The following is a 19,859-nucleotide window of genomic DNA, read 5'->3' as shown; positions in this document are numbered from 1 at the left end:
AGCCCCAGCGAGGCTAGCCAAGATGTTTCCAAATCTCTCTCCCACATGTTGGAAATGTGGAAAAATGGTCAGCACCTTCTACCACCTATGGTGGACCTGCCCTGAGACTAAAAAGTTCTGGTCCAAAATCCGACACTGGCTCTGTGAAATAACGGGACAGGAGGTAGACCTAGCCCCAGAGCTTTTTCTCCTAGGCATAACCGAAGAAGGCTTTAATAACAACAAAACCCAACTGATAATCCAGATTATAACTGCGGCTAGATTAGCTTTCGCAAAATGCTGGAAAAACAAACTTATGCCCTCAGAAGAAACTCTAATAAATAAGATCCTAGAGTGCGCAGAAATGGCGAAACTGACAAGTGAGTTAAAAAACGAGGACAACTCAAAATATTATGACGTATGGGGTATTTGGTATCACTGGTTGAACAATAAGACGAAAACATGACTATAGAATTTGACTTGGCACATGTATTATAGTTGTATTGTATAAAATAATGTATAGTTAAGGATGAAGTCTTTTTTTAACTTTTGTTTCACTATATTGTATAAACTCTGCACCTCCGAAAGGAGAGATAGATTGTATATTTTCTTTTTTGTTTTAGAAAACTCAATAAAGTATTTAAAAAAAAAAAAAAGACTTGTGGACTTCAACTCTCAGAATTCCTCAGCCAGCAAAATTGGCTGAGGAATTCTGAGAGTTGAAGTCTACAAGTCTCAAAGTTGCCAAGTTTGGAGACACCTGTATTAGATGATCAAATTCAAGGCCTTGTTGCAAAGAGTTGAAGCACCAGTTGACACCGGTCGCCCACAACATGCTATTTAGATATCCATTCCACAAGAAGAAACACTGATAGTATGGATAGTCTGGGAACAATTTTCCATCAGTCATTTAAGGGAAAATAAGGCATGTTGTTGAAAAAAAAAAAAAGAGTGAATCTACTAGTTTCCAAATCCTCTCATTCCTTGGGATGCCCAGAGAAACAGATGAACACTAGGTTGGCATAAAGAATGTCCTCCCATGATTGGCAATGGGAGGGAAGAAGAAAACTCTCCCTCACTCCTTGTCTTGGCCAGCAACTCTCTTCTACCCCTTTCCACAGTTGTACTTTTTGTTCCTATCTCTGGTTGATCTTTATTTATGTTTTATTTAGTTCATTTATACGCAAGTTGTCATTTTAAACATGGCACATATAGTTCAGGCAGCAGCATACATATTTTGAGGACAGGATAAAACGAATTATTCTTTCTACAGTCATCATCAGATATTCACTTACTCCAAAATCTTATGCTCGCGTCAGGACATACTAGGCAAAACTCCAACAGCCTTCTGCTTTGCTTCCAAGATGCTATGGGACACTATTTCAGTTCCTTGGCAACAAGCTGAAGGTTTTTTTCTTCCTCTTTTTTTTTTTTTTAAGTAACTCTGCTGCTGGTTTTAGGCAAGACAAAAGATGTTATTGTGCCCTGAGGAACGCTAAGTAACTTTGGAGCATCCTGTCCTATATCACCTCCCAAATGTCCCATTTGCTTCCCCATCACTGTGGACCAACTAAATGGCACCCATACTGCTAAAGCACAGTGCAACTTCGAGTTTGTTTAGACTGCTGCAGCATTTTGCCTTGATAATGATAAACATTTTTTAAAAAATTCTTCTTCTTTCATAAAGCTCTTTGGAGCTAAACTCAGCATGGCTGAGAAGCAATGAGTTCATACTGAAAATTACAATTGCAAATAAAAACTGGAACAGCACTTTTGAGACATTCCTCAAATTATTTTCTCATTGGTAGCAGGAAAATGGGAGGCATGCTGCATACTAATTGACGGCAATGGAGGGGAAAACAACCACAGTCCATTTAGATTAATTTCTAAAATTACTCTAAGCATTTTCCTTTATATCCAATTATTTCCTCTGGGATAAACAAACTGAAATATCTCAATACACCTTCTGTGCAAAAATTCATACAAAAGCAGGTCATTCCATCTGTAGACATGTTGTTGGCTTAGAATGATTTTTTGTGTGGCAAATATATTAACACAGCTATTTAACAATCTGTCAATACAGGTAGTCCTTGACTTACAACAGTTCACTTAGTGACGGTTCAAAGTTACTGAATAAAGTGACTTTATGACCATTTTTCATACTCGCAACCTTTGTAGCATCTCCATGCTCATGTGATCAAAATTCAGCTGCTTGGCAACTGGTTCATACTTATGACCATTGGTGTGTCCCAGGGTCATGTGATCACCTTTTGCAACCTTTCAACATGCAAAATCAATGGGAAGCCAGATTCACTTAACAACTGTGTTGTTAACTTATCAACTGCAGTGATTCACTTAACAATTGTGGCAAGACAGATTGTAAAATGGGTCAAAGCTCACTTAACAAATGTCTCACTTAACAACAGAAATGTTGGGCTCAATTGTGGTAGTAAGTTCAGGGCTACCTATATTGCAGGAGGACGAGAGGCAGACCCTGGGACCAGAGTGAAAAGGGCCTGGAGTCATTATGTCCTTCTAAGTCAGTGTTTCTCAACCTTGGTAGCTTGGAAATGGGTGGACTTCAACTCCCAGAATCCCCCAGCCAGCAGCTCTGGCTGGGGAATTCTGGGAGTTGAAGTCCACCCATCTTCAAGCTACCAAGGTTGAGAAACACTGCTCTAAGTGGTTCAAGTCAAGCCTCCCTTGAGTTCCATTAACTCTTACCTACATAGCACCAATTTAGTGTTGACCATACAAGGTGGATCTGGACTGCTGATTGAATATATAGTAACCATCTCTGATGTTGGTTTTTAAACTTGAAGTGCTTCAGAGGTGAAGTTGTCACTTGCCTCTGGAAGGTTTTTAGGAAGAAATTGGACAACCATGTCTGAAATGGTGTAGGATCTCCTGTCTGAACAGGGGGTTGGACTAGAAGACTTCCAAGGTCCCTTCCAGCGCTGTTATTCTGATTTGTTAGCAATTGATTTTTATGTATTATCGGTAATGCTATTTCTTCCTCATCTATAAATAGGACCGCCGAGGGTAACTTTGCTGACTTTCCATGTATATTTTGAAGTCTTCACTTTTGAACCTGTATGAAAGGCAAATGCCTTTCCCACCTACTTCAGCCCTGGATCCTTTTCAAAGCAGGACAATTTTTAAAAGCAACTAGGTTGCATTATTTTGTTTAGCTAAAATAATGCTTTCAAAAATCAGCTGGTGAGAACCGTTAAGAACTTATTGGGTTTAAGATATCTTAAAATAAAATTCTTTTAAGATTTCTTACTTGGTGAAGGCCTTCTTCCTACAATATAGATGTTGAGATTTTTGTTTATCAGAAAAGTTATTTTTTCTTTTTCTGAGCTCTGATAGCACCCTTTCAAACTTTCTCTCTAGCAGACATGGAGAGATCTGAGTCTGATCTCCCTGCCTGAATTAGAGCCTTATTTCCTTCCTTCCTTCCCTTCCCCTTCTTACCTAGCTTCTCTCCCTCCCTTCCTTAAATTGATGAGGTTTATTTCTCATCTTATGGTAACAACTTCATTAGATTATTTGTGCAGACAGAGAATGAATGGCCAAAGGCAATGAATTTCATGATAGAAGTGGAAATTTGAACCTGGATGTTTAAATCTAAATAGGTTAGCTCTTCTATATGAATGATACAGAAAATAAAGAAATATGTTAATTTTAATGCACTCCTTCAGGCATCCAGGCTAAATACTTTATTATTAGAATTCAAGTGATGTCCCTTCACATTCCCTGTTTGGAAAGCTGCCTGGGGTTCCTTCCAACCACACAGAGTAGGTTGGTGTTGCTGATTCCAGTGTAGCTGGTTTCAGATGATCCATGCCCCCTCCCCAGAAAAAAACCACAACAACCAACCTACGTTTTAGTTCATATCTCAAACAATTTGGGATTGTTTTATTCCGGATATGACATCAAATACAGTTCTTTGACAGGCAAAAGTGTGTTGGGTGAAGTGTATCAACAAGAAATAGGAAGGAAATCTGTAGCGATATGTGAGATGAGGCAGGGAAGCACAGGTGAGCCAGAAATGCATTGAGACACTCCTGCAATAAAAGATGGGTTAACAAGCCAATCCTTCTTTATTGACAAACTTAACTCACCTGTTAAAGCAAGTGCACAGAGTCACACCTATATTTGCCATTGTTCTTATAGTTACATATAATTCCGAATGTAGCTCAGCCGTCTGATTATATATCTAAGTTCTCTTGATACACAGGTTGAGAAATGGATGTGGCATGTTACTTAACAAGCTCAGTGATTGTTTCCTGTTCTCTAGAACTCATTATCAAGTATCATCAACTAGACAGAAGTAGCTCATAGTTTAAGTAATATTAATATAGTAGTCACAACAGTAGCACTACGTTTTCCATCAAGGTGCAAAAACTGAGCTCCAGAAGCTTTGATACATTCTCTATAGCAATCTGGAAAAATTGCTATTCAGTTTCAATACGAATGTAATGAAAATAAATGAACAGTAGAATAATCAGCTTATCTTAAAGAAGTTGACATATTAAAATTATGCTTAATGAAATTCAGCATTTATCTTGGCCTTAGACATATTGTCTAATCTTCCCCATTCTAAAAAGTGTAGCTTTTGGATTGCCATTCAGAAGCCAGATTGATGTGTACCCCTCTGCTTAATTAGTTGCATTTTCAACAATGAAAAGACTTCAGTTCCAAAGATCCAAAGTTGCATTTTCATACCGTGTTTCCCCGAAAATAAGACCCTAATATTTTTTGAACCCCGAAATAAGCTCTTGGCCTTATTTTTGGGGAGGTATTATTTTTGGGCACGTGGAGCAAGGTGGGGCTCCTCTTGCTGTCTTACCTGATTTCCAGCTCTGTCTCCCTAACTCTAACCAGAGGAAATGGCAGGGACCGGCTGCACATGCACTTAAATATTTTTGAAGAGGGCTTATTTTGGGGGGGGGCTTATTTTTGGGGAAGGCTTATTTTTAACATATGCACTCAAAAGCCTGATTGGGCTTATTACCTGGGGAGGTCTTATTTTGGGGAAAACAGAGTACTTTTGACATCAAGATGCAGTACAGCATGGGGCATGGAGAAAATGAAGACAGGCTTAGCATAGTAACCATGGAAAAATGAAAAATGCCTATTTTCTTTTCTGTATCTTTAAATTAATTTCTATGGTATGGGAAAAGTTAAGCTTGAACCTTCATGATTTCATGAATGTGTCCAAGTATTTTTTTTGGGGGGGGGCAATATTTTTTCCATTGCTTTCTTCTAGGATATTTCCTGGAGATCCTACCCAAGAATTAATGAGGTCAAATTCTGATGAGCTTCTCAGATAAGTCAAGATTAACTAAGACACTATTCTTATCATCCCAAATTGATGCTTCCCAAATTTCTTTTAGGCTTTCCTAGGTTTGGGGTTTTCTCCTAGATTTTTAGTGAATTTCTGTCAGTTCCTCTGGTGCATTAAAATGAATGGCTTCTTCCAATCTATTGCACAATATTCTCTAGTACATGAAATTTATATTGCAAACTTCTTTCTCTTCTTTTCCCTAGTACTTTTAAACCTTTCATTGTAGCTCTAATATAAAGATAGCATAGATTATTTATACCGAAGAATAGATCTATTGGACTTTCTGATATTCCAAAAATAAGGCAGTGAAAGATACATGGAAGTTTCAAATCATATAAAAAACTCCTCCTCGTCTTTCTCATTCCCATCATTTGCTCCTGATGTGCTCAGCTGAAAATGACTAAATCCTGATCTTTTATTAATTTCAGCAACATGCAAAGACAATAAAGAGTTCCTGTCCTCAGAACCCAAACCTGCTCCCATAAATGAACTGCTTGGTGCCTCGGACTGAAGAAGTTCTTTTTGTAAGTCCTTGGAAAATCTGTTTAGGGGAGAGTTAGCACATTTAAAAGGTGCTACTCTCTTGCCTGTGTCAACATTAGTCTCTTCCTCCTCCTCTCCTTTGTTCTGGCATAGCCAGAGCTCATGGCTGGAATGTCTCAATTTAGTACCCAGGTTCATTGGGGAAGGGCCTAGATCTTGCAAAGAAGAATGTGCTATATTATACAAACTGGAAGAAGAATTAAAGTTGCTTTGTGAAGGGGTGAACAGACTTGCAGGAATTTGCACCATCCTCCTTGAGGATTTGTTTTTATTTTTCATGGCTCGAAGTGTCCGGTTTTTCTGCTGAACAGCAGTTCTGGGAGCCACTGAAGATACGCTGGAGCATAAATCACAGCAGTAATGGGGAGACCCTTTCTCATCAGTGCTGTTGTGCCAATTAGGAGGTAGAGATTGAGTTCCATTGTGCTTTGAGCCTCTGCTCTGAACCTGTGGAAAAGAAAATAAATTAACTGCATCTTGACAATAGTAATAAAGTCAGATCTACACCTATAGATGCTATAAAACCATCAACCACAAATCAGTAATTAAAGAATTCTACTAAGGACATAGGTAAGGAAAACACATACCTAGCCTTGAATTGAAGTATTAAACTTATTTGAACCTGTCAACATGATCCCCACATTTTAGTGTGTATTCTGGCTATTCTTCAATAAAAACTAAGGGATATTTAATATATTTTTAATTTAATATAAGATGGCATGACAGGTACAAATTGGCACCTAATAAGGTACCACAGGAGGTCCCAGCAAGAGACTAAAGGGTCTTATGAATCTATGGGTCCTTTTCCTCCATTGCAACCTGCTGTTGCCTTGTGACAAATATCAGGAAATAAGAGTTGGGGTGGATGGGCAGGCAGAGGAAGTGGGACAGAAGTGGGACAATAATTAAGCAAACGAACACTGAAAAGATGTATTATCACCTGTACCAAATCAAAGGATAGATTGTTATCCTAAAATGTTCTTTTGAACAATTTTATTTTTTATTGGCCTACTTGTTTATACATGTTTAAAATACATGCATTTTTAAAAGGCCTGTAATTCCAGGCATGGACATTCACTTTACATGTTATTGGATTTGTTGCCAGCCACAAGCCTGTTGAAGTCCAGATGTTTTTTTGAAGGGTTTTGTTTGTCTTTTAATGACTGCAAACTAAGACAGAATTTTAAAATGTTTGATTCATATATAATTGCAAAGAGCATTAATATTTTGCCATTGCAAATCAGCTGCAACTTTCAGAAAGTTTGGCTTTGAATGCTTTCTAAACTCATAGCCACATGCAATAAATGGAAATATCGTCTGTGTCTCTGAAAGTTTTCAGAAGAATCACATCAGGTTCTCTGGAAGACATTCTTGTCTCAACATTTCAAATATGTTTAATCAATCAATAATTAACCAATGGGACAAAGTGGTGGTTTCTTATGTCAATGAATAAAATGCCTCTACAATCACTTTACACAGTCATACCAAATATCAAATAAATAAATATCTGAAGAACAACATTTTCTGTGAAAACAGCAGTATCACCTATTGCATCCATGCTAAGGACCATACAAAAGTTCTACCATTATGTCTTTTGGTATCTATTGCAGTGACAACAAGTACCTGCAGCAGAATCTTATTTCCTTCATAGTCTTCTGTTTGCCACCTAGTACTGCTTATTGGGACACAGGGATTGGGCAAAAGTGGAACCAGTTCTCCAATTTCATACACTTTGAACTGTAATACTGAAGATTCCTTCAGGTCAACACTCATCCCCAAAGGCAACTGCTTCAAGCAGAGCTGAACCACAAGGCTGTGTGTTGTGTACAGTAGAAAAGCACAGAAGCCACTTTTTTGGACAGATGCTTCTTTCTGCAGGATTGTCTCGTAAAGCCTTACTGCATCCTCATAATTATCAAAGCTACAATAGAGAGTGACACGCAGGATTTCCATGCCGTAGTGAACTTGTCTCAGGCCCCATACCGGCATATGCTCATCCAGTCCATAGAAGTCCTGATGATCAAGGGCATGGAGCGATAGCTTCCTGCTGGGACACTCAATGTGGACAGGCTGCCATGGTGGATGTTGGAAGAAGTCATGGACCTGGAAAAACCGTTCTTCTCCAAAGTCCTCATGCAAAAAAAGGAGTACAGAAGTACTAGGAAACCTGGAACTTTTTTGACGGTATGTCTCATAATACTTAATCGGAGAAGGGCGTTCTGAGACAAGAAAGAGGCGAACGTCCAGGCAGATCCATTCTTGAAGTTGATCAAGAGCTTGTTGCAAGTGTATTGCATGTCCAGTGTTGGCAAGCAGGTGAACAGTCATCCTCATGGAATCTCCTCTCACATCCATTGCACTGCGACCTTCAAATACAAGTAGTAACATAATCAGTGCTTTATTGATTACAGGATCATACAATAGCCATGTTAAAAAGAATAAAACTCACTCTTCCCAGCTAATTCTCATTTGAGCACTTCTCTAAGCTTTACAAATGTCTGTATAATGCAGACCCCCCATTTCATCTTGATTTATTATTTATATATTAGATCTAAAGTTCAAGTAGTGGAAAGAAGGATTATATAGTAAGGTCTCCTATCTTTTAAATCAAGCAAGAGTTCATATACTATACAATTTCAGTGATTTCAAATGCCCTGCATCCTTCTTCAAATTCTTTCAGGGTTTTATTTATATATATATATATACATAGGGATGGTAAAAAGATATATCTGCTTATATTATATAAATGATTAAATGAAATCTGTCAGTTTCAGAGAAGTAATCAACTTGCCTGGATCCTGCCATCATCTTATGTAAATACAAGGTGATGTTTGCATTTTAAAGGCTCAGATTTTTTTTGCTCCATCTGTGTGTGCATGCCCACTTTACAAAGGCAGCAATCTTCCTGTGACAACACCCTTCCTGGGCTTGTGCTGATAAACCATTCTTTTTAAAAAAGAAAGGAAACTGGACAATTGCAGAGAGTCAAAGTGAATACCAAAGATAACAGGAAGAATGTCAGTCAGGAAAGACAAGACGTGAAGGAAACAGATTCTAAATGCCAGTTTGACTAACTGCTGCTCCTTACAATGCCAATTGGCTCGGTTCCAGTTAATCCAGGGACTTGTTTAGAATTGAACATTTCTGCCTTCTGAAGAGGTTTGTGAACTAGTTACCAGTTCATGGATTTGGAATCAACCTTGAAAATGCAAAACACTCTGCTATGATATTTCAGAACAATAGCTGCTTTAGAGCAGCTGAAATAAAACTACCTATGGACTAGGTAGTTCCAATTCATAGAAAGTGGTCATCAACCATGTGAGCAAGTATTTAAATAATACAGAATAATAGAGTTGGAAGGAATCTTGAATGTCTATGGAAATTCTCAGTCATCCAGGTCATAGTTGTCCCAACGCTGCTTTTTCAAAAGATCTTGGAGGTCTTCCAGTCCAATCCCCTCCTCAAGGAGGAAACTCTATACCAAGGCTCTGCTCTTAAACACTCAAAGAGCCATTTGGACCCGTTTCCCACAGAAAAGAAAACACCGGGCGCCAGAAAACACTCCCCGTGCCTGACTATTTTTTGAGCAGCCACAAAACTAGCATATGTAGTTGAATTAAACGTTCTGTTCTCTTTTGAAACTTGGGGGCCGGAGTGCGCAATCGCTGCGAGACTCCCCCCTCTCGCAGGCCTGGCCCTCCACGTTATCGAGGGCCTATCTTGATGACGGGCTTTGGAACCCCGAGAGATGGCATGCAGCAAAGTGGGAGTTGAGGGGTTTTTTCGCAAAATTTTTAATGAAAATTTTAAGGGGACCCGGGAGGAGGGGAGGGGGTTGTAAAGGTGGACGGTCCATATAGCCACTGAGCGGGGTGATGGGTTGATTGGACGCAGAGGAGGGTTCGTGGAAGGAAATTTGACCGGGGAGCAGCGGGGTGATAGGAAGGGCAGTGCAATTGAAATAATGAGTGGGAGGGGCAGATATGACAGGCGCAGGGGGCCATATCATGTTTACGAGTGATTACGCACTCCGGCCCCCAATGCGCGACTTGTGTCCGGGGTTGCACAGAGCCTCAGGCCCTGGGTCCGCGGCTGTTATGTAATGTAATGCCAGGTCAGTTGTTAATAAAGCCCCCCTCATTTGTGATCTTATTTTGGAGGGGGGTGCGGACCTGGCAGGTATTACGGAGACCTGGTTGGGCCAGGAGGGTGGTTCCCCTCATTGAAATGTGCCCACCAGGTTTCCATGCATTTCATCAGCTAAGGGCTCAGGGGAGGGGTGGGGGAGTGGAGGCGATTATTAGGGAAAGTCTTTGTCTGAGAGAGACCACTGTTCCTCAGATAGCCGGATGTGAGTCCCTTTTTGTAAAGTGGGGCTGTGGGGTGCAGTTGGATTTTCTGACTACGTACCTGGCTCCCTGCCACGTGGCGGCAACCCTGCCCGAGCTGCTCAATGTTACTGCCGGGGTGGCGGTTGATACCCCCAGACTTATTGTCATGGGGGATTTCAACCTACCATCCGCAGGTGAGGCGTCAGAGGTGGCTTGGGAGTTCATGGCTTCCATGGTGGCCATGGACCTGACCCAGTTAGTTCAAGGCCCCACTCACATAGGGGGATACACTCTGGACTTGATTTTTGTCTCTGGTCAGTGGTTGAATGATCTTGGTAGAGATAGACCTAGACATTAAACCTTTGTCATGGACAGATCATTCACTCCTTCACTTGGACTTTCCAGCCACTTTCCCCCACCGCAGGGAGACAGAACCGACCAGGTGGTTCAGTCCCAGGCGCCTGATGGATCCCGAAAGTTCCTGACGGAGCTTGGGCCATTTCCTGAGACTCTGGCACATGACTCGACCGAAGACCTGGTGGCCGCCTGGGAGAGTGCGGCTGCCGGAGCTTTGGACTGCGTCATGCCTCTGACCTGATGCCGATCTCAATTGGCTCCTTGGTTCTCCGAGGAGCTAAGAGAGATGAAGCATCAGAAAAGATGCTTAGAGAGCATCTAGAGGACTAGTCAATCCGATTCTCACCGGACACAGGTGAGGTCTTATATCAAGACCTACCTAGTGGCGATAAAAGCAGCGAAATCTAACCATTTTTCCACTCTTATCGCATCTGCAGAGAACCACCCAGCCGCTCTGTTTAGGGTGACCCACTCCCTTCTTCGGGGGGTGGGGAGTGCGGGAAGATCCCTTGCAGGGTCGAGCTGAGGATTTTATGCAATTCCTGCATGATAAAGTCGCTCAGATTCGGGAAGGCTTGGACTCCGACTGGATGAGTCCAGGGGAGGAGACGAGGGTAGGTCTTGAGAATATTATCTGGGAGGAGTTTGATCCTGTGGCTTCCGAGGATGTGGACAGGGTTCTGGGTAAGATTAGTGCCGCCATGTGTTTATTGGACCCGTGTCCCTCCTGGTTGGTACTGGCCTCCTGGGAGGTTACACGAGGCTGGCTCCAGGGGATTATAAGTGCTTCCTTGAGTCAGGGTGCCTTTCCTGCTGCCTTGAAAGAAGCGGTGGTGAGGCTCCTCCTCAAGAAGCCTTCCCTGGACCCGGCTGAATTAGCTAACTACTGTCCGGTCTCCAACCTTCGTTTTGTGGTGAAGGTTGTTGAGAGTGTGGTGGCACGATAGCTTCCCCGGTACCTGGATGAAGCTATCTATCTGGACCCGTACCAGTCGGGCTTCAGGCAGGGGTACAGCACAGAAACGGCATTGGTCGCATTGGTGGATGATCTCTGGAGGGCTCAGGACAGGGGTTGCTCCTCTGTCCTGGTCCTATTAGATCTCTCAGCAGCTTTTGATACCATCGACCATGGTATCATGCTGCAGCGGTTGAGGGGGTTAGGAATAGGGGGCACCGTACTGCGGTGGTTCTTCTCCTTCCTCTCCAACCGTTCGCAGTTTGGCGGTGGGGCAGAGGTCGACCGTGAGGCGCCTCGCATGGGGAGTGCCACAAGGATCGGTTCTCTCGCCTCTTCTGTTCAACATTTATGTGAAGCCATTGGGTGAGATCATCTGTGGTTTTGGGGTGAGAGTCCATCAGTATGCTGATGACACTCAGCTGTACATCTCCACCCCAGACCACCCCAACGATGCCCTTGATGTGATGTCTCGCTGCCTGGAGGCCATGCGGGTCTGGATGGGGAGAAATAGGCTCAGACTCAACTCTTCCAAGACTGAGTGGCTGTGGCTTCTGGCGTCCCGATATAGTCAGCTGGTGCCATCGCTGACTATTGCGGGTGAATCTCTGCCCCCCACAGAGAGGGCTCGCAATCTGGGTGTCCTCCTGGATGCACGGCTGTCTTTAGAAGAGCATATGACAGCCGTGGCCAGGGGGGCTTTTTATCAGGTTTGCCTGATTCGCCAGTTGAAGCCCTTTCTGGACCAGGACGCCTTGCGCATAGACACTCACGCCCTTGTCACCTCCCGGCTGGAATATTGTAATGCTCTCTACATGGGGCTCCCCTTGAAGAGCACTTGGAGGCTCCAGCTGGTCCAGAATGCGGCCGTGCGGGTGGTTATGGGCGCAACCTGTTGTGCCCATGTGACACCCCTCCTGCGCGAGCTGCACTGGCTCCCAGTGGTCTTCCGGGTGCGATTCAAGGTGTTGGTCACCATCTTTAAAGCGCTTCATGGCATAGAACCCGGGTACCTTCGAGACCGACTTCTGCCACCAACAGCCTCCCACCAGTTCACTCCCACAGAGAGGGTCTCCTCCGGGTGCCATCAGCCAAGTTATGTCGGCTGGCGACACCCAGGGGGAGGGCCTTCTCTGTGGGAGCCCCTGCCCCGTGGAATGAACTGCCCCCGGAAATGCGTAAGATCTCCGACCTCCGTGTATTTCGCTGTGCCCTCAAGACCCTGCTGTTCCGCCAAGCCGGGCTATCAATGTAATGATTTTTAAATTGGGTGTTTTAAATTTTTGGGGTTTTAAATGTGAACCGAAATTATGTAATAATTTTAATTATTTTTAACTGATGTCTGTCTTTGTGTTTTTAATAGGCTGTACACCGCCCTGAGTCCTTCGGGAGAAGGGCGGTATAGAAATAAAATTATTTATTTATTTATTTATAAAGAATTGTTTTGCTCATAATTCTGTTACATTTTACCATGTATTTTCCAGACCAGTCTAGAGAGCTTTAAAATCAACAGATGTGGGCTAGGAAAAATCATGCTATATAACAATTATTCTATTACCCTTAATTATCACCTGCTCTGTTTTCCTGAACAGCTTTCTCATGTGGGTGTATGCTAATGCTCTAACTGAAAACTCTAATTTTCCCATGAATGTATATTGCATGGTGTTTCCTTTATTTTACTAGCAATTAATCAGGGGGTTCATTAATGTTATGTCAAAATTTAATTCTTCTAATATCTTCATGCTTCATATAACCCGCCCCAACTCCCCCCTCCCATTTTGCTGGGAATGATGAAAATAGTAGTCTACTTTCTTTTTTTAAGAGAAGAATAACCCAGGTGGGGAGAAGCTGATTTAGAAGTATATTTTTTCACTTGTCACAATTTCTATTGCCAGGAAGTTCTTAAAAGCTTTAAATATCCTTTGTGTGTTTTTCACCATTCAATTCTATTTAGAGGAAAGCATATACATAAAACAGTATAAATTACTTTGATTTCTTACATTATGTACGCCTGTTATCTTTGCCATCAAATTGCTTAGCTAGTTGCTTAAAAAAATATCTTGTTTAAAGAACTGTGGTACTTACAGTACATACTAATAGATAATACTCTAACAAGTGAAATACAAGACACCAAAAGGAATACCTTATTTTCTAAATCAGATTTTAAAATATTTTAAAAAGAAATATTGTACCTTTTGAGCAGTACTATTTAAGTTCAGTCTTTTGTTCATCCTCTTATTTATGGTCTTATTTGTGCAGAAACTGAAACAGTTGGAACGTTCTCTTCCCTTTTACTCATCATGCAATCACATTGCTGCAATCTAGTAGTTTATGGAAAATAGCTTAATTGGATATTTTGCATTTCAAAGTAGAATTAAATGTTTCATTAAAATTCATCTTAGTTCAAATCCTGTATCATCTTCAGCAGTCAATAAGACTATCAATCTAAGAAGAGATGTGCACAGTATCAACTCCACTAAAATATGAGTAGTCAGGGAATTATTAAAATCACAGGTGTACCAACATACAGCTTTTGTATTTTAAAGTCAACTTGTGAAAAAAATCAGGGCTAGATTTCCCAAAGACTTCTTTAAAAAGGGCATAATTTCTATAATTTTGTTTTCAAGGTGTTCTTTGTGCCACAGAACTGCGCCTATAAATTCAACACCTTACTCAGTTTAGAAATATGAATTCAGAGCAAGAAATAGCTGATAGCTAAAATGCAAATTATCTACAACATATACTAATGAAAATCAAGGAGTACAGTAAAAAGAATGAGACTACAATTATATATCAAGATTAAATAATAACAGGTATTGCAACTAGTCTCAGAATTGATAATGAAGATATTAAACTGGGAGATAGCTTTTAGGATTAACCATTAACTGTAAATGATCTAGTAATTAAAAACTATTGTCTAACTGACAACAGATTTGTAAAGTAGTAATGAAGGCCTTGGAAAAATATTCAAAATCCTAAATTCTCTATACCTACAAAGATTAGAATTTTCCAGATTATGGTTTTTGTTGTGGGACTCTATATATGCAAAAGTTGGACTTACAAAAACAAGTCAGAACAAATATCAACACATTTGAACTTTGTTATTGCATACGACTTTTAAGGATACCAGAGAAAGCCATGAAAACCACCAAACAGACCATAGAACAAATGATGCAGAATTTTCAGCTGGGGCACAAATAACTGGACTCAAAATATCATATTTTAACACATTATTTGAAGAATCTTGAGAAGTCTATAATGAAGAAAAGACAAAACAAGGCTCAATCAATCAAAATAAAACTGGAAGAATCTAGAATCTAGTCCAACCCCCTGCTCAAGCAGGAGACCTTATACCATTTCATTCAGGTAGCTGTCCAATCTCTTATTAAAAATCTCCAGTGATGAAACACCTACAACTTCTGATTGCAAGCTGATCCACTGGTTAATTGTTCTCACTGTTAGGAAGTTTCTCCTTGATTCCAGATTGCTTCTCTCCTTAATTAGTTTCTATACATTGTTTCTTGGTTTGCCATCTGGTGCTTTGGAAAATAATTTGGCCCCCTCTTCTTTGTGGCAGCCCCTCAAATACTGCAATACTGTTATCATGTCCCCACAAGTCCTTTTCTCTAAAATATCCAATTCCTGCAACTGTTTTCATATGTTTTTGTCTCCAGGCATTTAATCATCTTAAACTAGACTCTATTATAACATTTATGAATGCTGTAGATCCTGGAGAGGATCTATCTCTACGGTTATTAAAAGGTGACACTAATCTAATGATTCTTAGTCCAGTTTCAACCTAAGCATATCCACTGAAGAAGCTCATAGGAAGCACTCTCTTGATCCACTGCCATAGTTGCTCTTTAGTAGTTTTTCCTTACTTTCAGTTGGCCTCTGCCTTCTCATATGTTAGGACCATTCTTCTTTGATCCGAAACTGAGCAAGCAAGAATAGGTATTGATCTGTCTTTATATGATTTCTCTTTAAATAGTCATTTTTTCTCAAAGTTAAAAGTTACCACCATTTCTACACATAAAATTTAGCCCCCAGATCAACTTCATTGTGCTTCTCTACATTTTTTCCCTTAAAATATAATACCCAGTTTGGAGTTTGTATGATCAATGCAAAATAGAGAACGATTTATACAGAAGTACAAAATTGCAGCCCATCCATATTGTTTAAATTTTTATTTGTTTCCCCACTCAATTTTACATCATCTGGATATCTGATAAGCATTCATTCATCTAAGTCATTAATAAAAATGAATATTACTCAAATTTGTGGTAAAGATTAAATTATTATTCCCAGTTTGATAAGGAGCTATTAATGCTCTTTGATTATTATTACAATTTGTCACAGTCGACCAAATGTCTTTGGCATTTTTATCACCTATCAAAACCGTCCCAACGACCTGGGAGAGACAGTTGGTTGTTGTCTATTGGTGTTAAAGGCATTGTAGCAGATTGTAAGCTCTTCAAAGTAAAGCTGCCTTTTGCTGTTGGCTGATGATGATTTTGTCAATGCCAGTGGATAGAAGTGGTGTTCCAGATGTTTTGGGATTGCACCCAAGACACTTCTTATTATTGGTACTATTTTGCTTCCTCTTGTCAATCATTCTAATTCTATTTGCAGGTCTTTGTGTTTTAAGATTTTCTCCATTTTTTTCTTTTCTATTCTGCTGTCTCCAGGTACTGCCATGTAAACTGTAGCTTTATTAGCTAAGAAGATAATCATAATGAATCTCAAACTGAATACTATAGGCAGAATATTCAAATTCAATGGAATTGGAAACATTTCTACTAAACCACAATGGAGAAGCTTCAGTGAATCATTAAACACCTGACAATGAAGAAACAATGTAGTTCTGGGTGCAACAATGGGACAACCCGAAGAGATACAATAAGAATGCAGCTTGGATAAAGGAGGAAGATAAAAATAAAAAAGGTGAAATGAAATACCGGTAACATGTAATAACTGAATAACTGAAATAGTAGAGAAAAAGACAAAGATCAAGAATTGATCGGCACCAGGTGAAGATGAATTGCATGATTTTTTGGTGAAACATCTGACTTGTCTAATCCATTTGTTGCCAAGCAGTTTAACAACATACTACAAAGATGAGAAATTGAAGATTGGTTAACATTTGATTGAACCTACATGATAATAAAAGATCCAGCAAAAGGGGCAGCAGAGGCAATTACAGACCAATTATCTGCTTACCAAAAACTTTCAAATTGCTAACTAGTATGTAGCTGATAAAGTTCAACAGCATTTAGCTGAAAACAACCCCTTTCCACCTGAGCAGAAAGAAAATTGCCCACACAGCAGAGGAACAAATGATCAACTCCTCCTAACTGACAAAACGAGTTTGGAAAACTGCGAGAGAAGGAAGACCAACTTGAATGTAGCTTGGATTGATTACAAGAAACCATTCAACTCCCTGACACAATTGGACAATCAAACACCTAGAAATAGGAGTCAGTAGAAACTTGACATTAAATAGGCAGAAAGTAGACTATCATTCATAGTGGAACACAGCAGAATCTTACAGATCTGTTCTGAAAGCCCGCTGTATTTAATGAGTTGTGCTTTCAGCTAAATGTGATTATAATAACACAACTACATTAAACAATACATTTGTGTATGTTTCTCTAACTTGGGGCAGGGATTAATTTACATTTTTTGATAATTTCTTTGACCATAAACTAAAAGCATTACATTTCAAATTAATTATTTTTCACTAAATAGTTCACAGTCTCTTTACCTCCCCTTATTTCCCTACTCATTCATATAATCATTCTTAATAAACTGTGAACATGGAAACAAACCAGAGTTAAATGCATGGCATTTCTCAGATACGATTAGATAAAATATAGGTAATCCTCAATTTACGACAACAATTAAGCCCAAAATTTATGTTGCTAAGCAAGACAGTTAAAGAGTGAGTTGCACCCCATTTTATGATCTTTTTTCAGTTAAACAAATTACTCCAGTTGTTAAGTGAATCATGCAGTTGTTAAGTGAATCTGGCTTTCCCCATTAACTTGGCTTGTCAGAAGCTAGCTGGGAAGGTTACAAATGGTAATCACATGACCTCAGGACTGTGCAACTGTCGTAAATACATGCCAGTTGCCAAGTGCCCAAATTTTGATCACATGATGCTGCAACAGCCGTAACCAAACATAAATCATTTTTTCCCCAGTGCGTTTGTAACATCAAACAATCAAAGATTGTAAATTGAGGACTACTTGTAAGCATAAACATAATATCCCCTTCATATTTTTTTTCAGCAAAAAGGCTGGCTAGCAATTATAATAGGTTCATTATAATAGCATTTGCATGTTTCTCATTCTTTTAAAATTACAAGCAGTCCAGACTTGTCGGGAGTCAAATGGCCTCTAAACTGTCAATTTATTACTGAAATTATCTCAAATGCAAACCCTGATTGGTTTTCTCTCCAGCAAATTGATTTTCCACATCTATAAATTGGAAAAGAGAAAAAAGGGAATGTGTATAAACTGATGAAAAGAAAACAGATAAAAGTAAATGGTTTTTCCAGGAGAGGATGATGGTTTAGACAAGCCTTTGGTCAGCTCATACAATATTGCTTTACAAATGGAAAGACCGATTACTGTAGTCCAAAGCACCGTTCTTAGTGCTTCTCAACTTCATTTAAAACTTATCGAGTACTTTGTTACTCTTCGTCAACCTGTCATTCTAGTTTGGACTCCAACTCCTATCACACCAAACCAAAATAGCTGTCGGATGTGGCTGATTGGGGATTATGGGATTTGGTAATCCAAGGCGTCGGGAAGGCCGCACTTCGGAAGAAAGCCGATTTACATCACCTTTCGCCATTGAAAAGTTATTGAAAGTTATTGCTTTGTGGGAGGGGGGGAGATGAAAGGGGATGCAGAAAGGACACGAACGGCAAAGCCTAGGCAAAACTTGGGAAAACAAAAGAAGAACTGAGCGGCTGCCACTCGCGGACACCTAGACACCCCGGTTCTGCCCAACTGCAAATGAAGGGAGGGCAGCGTTATAAACCGGACGGCGACGGGGAGAATTGAATTAAAATAAGGGGGGCGGGGGAAAGCGGCGCTGCTGGTGCTGCCTAGGCTACCAAACAACACGGCGCCTTCGCGAACAGCGTCCTACCTTCGCCAGCAGCCCCTCGCCCACTCCCCGCAGCCTCTACGGGGAAAGCATCTCGGGGCATCTTTGGAGGCTCGCTCGACGCCTCAGGCAACAAGTGAAGGGAGACGCTGCCCTCGCGTGTCCATCCGCTCTGCGGGCCCGCCTCCTTCCGCGCGTCACGCAGGGGTGGTCCACGCTGCAGGCTTTTTTTATTTCCCCCCCGCGAGGTCAGCGGCTGCTTGTCAAGGTAACGTCCGAGAGAGGCAAGGAGAAGGCCGGGCGCTGGACACGGAAGGCGCCGGGAACGGACCCGGAGGCCTTGGCACCTCGAGGGGGAAGTTGGGAAAGGGCAGTTGCTCGGCGCTTGGCGTTGGCGTGCCACGCGAAGCCAGGCGTTTCGATTGGTGGTTTTAGCAGGTTGAAGGTAGCCAGCCGATGGTGGTTTATTCCCCGGTTAAGCATGTTGTGGGAATACAGCCTCTCTTGTGTTATGTCTTGTGAAACCACTTCTGATAAGCCGGTCCCAAAAAAGTAGATCTTTGTTAAACAGCTTTTTGTGTTTCCTTTTCTCTGGTCTGACTTTCCTTTGAAAGTGAAATCTAATTGGGAAAATGAACCGGCTTGAACAGACCTATGGACTCCATGAAACAATAGGCTCTCTCTCAATTATAAAATGTCTAAATAAAATGATTTCTGCAATCAGTAAATGGTAATTCAGCTGAGGCAGTGGTGGGATTCAGCCAGTTCGCACCAGTTCAGGAGAACCGGTTGTTAACTTTCTGAGCAGTTTGGCAAACTGATTGTTGGAAGAAATCATTAGGGCAGAGAACCGATTGTTAAATTACTTGAACCCCACTACTGAGCTGAGGGGAAAAGTGGAAACCAAAGAGGGTGTGAGTAAAGTCATGCCTGCCATCTGAGGAACTTTTAAAGATGAAAGGTTCTGACAATGCAACACTTTTGCCTGCCTGACTTCAGGAGGCAGAGACACTGGGGGTAGCATAGCATAGCACAGCATAGCAAAAGACAAGATGGAAGCCCTCTGATGAGAAGGGTCCAAATCAGGTCTGTACAACCTGAAGCTCCCAAGCAGCCTTGAGCCGTCCTCCCTCATTTTGTAAAATGTCAATAAATTCACTGCTGCCCCTACTGTGTTTCTAGCCCTCCCCTTGCCACCCATCAGATATTCCTTTCAGTCCACAAT

General features: G+C 41.0%; 1 protein-coding gene across 2 annotated transcripts; it reads right to left on the bottom strand.

Moving 5' to 3' along the window:
- Positions 1-4,062: 4,062 nt before the first annotated feature.
- Positions 4,063-19,006, bottom strand: FAM124B (family with sequence similarity 124 member B). 2 transcript variants are annotated; one of them, XM_034439404.3, is made up of 4 exons: positions 18,677-19,006; positions 13,711-13,839; positions 7,499-8,241; positions 4,063-6,322 (listed from the first exon to the last, which is right to left on the bottom strand). In XM_034439404.3, exons 3-4 carry the CDS (start codon positions 8,228-8,230, stop codon positions 5,663-5,665), a joined length of 1,392 nt encoding a protein of 463 aa, XP_034295295.2. In that variant the 5' UTR covers positions 8,231-8,241; positions 13,711-13,839; positions 18,677-19,006; the 3' UTR covers positions 4,063-5,662. The 2 variants fall into 2 exon arrangements, with proteins under 2 accessions (XP_034295295.2, XP_034295292.2); XM_034439401.3 differs by lacking the exon at positions 13,711-13,839 and having other exon boundaries at positions 18,677-18,937.
- Between the last annotated feature and the right edge of the window lie 853 nt (positions 19,007-19,859).

The sequence above is a fragment of the Pantherophis guttatus genome, chromosome 6 (assembly GCF_059756535.1).
Source record: "Pantherophis guttatus breed Tessera chromosome 6, ASM5975653v1, whole genome shotgun sequence".
NCBI classification, from domain to species: domain Eukaryota; kingdom Metazoa; phylum Chordata; class Lepidosauria; order Squamata; family Colubridae; genus Pantherophis; species Pantherophis guttatus.
The sequence above is the reverse complement of the archived record's forward strand: the minus strand, read 5'-3'. Positions and strand labels throughout refer to the sequence as shown.

Excerpts from the sequence above, each read along its gene's own strand:
- FAM124B (XM_034439401.3), bottom strand. The coding sequence starts at position 18,737 with ATGCCCCGAGATGCTTTCCCCGTAGAGGCTGCGGGGAGTGGGCGAGGG. Across the intron at positions 8,242-18,676 it reads GCGAGGGGCTGCTGGCGAAG|GTCGCAGTGCAATGGATGTG; the intron begins GTAGGACGCTGT and ends TTGTATTTGAAG. Across the intron at positions 6,323-7,498 it reads GAAATAAGATTCTGCTGCAG|GTTCAGAGCAGAGGCTCAAA; the intron begins GTACTTGTTGTC and ends TCTTTTCCACAG.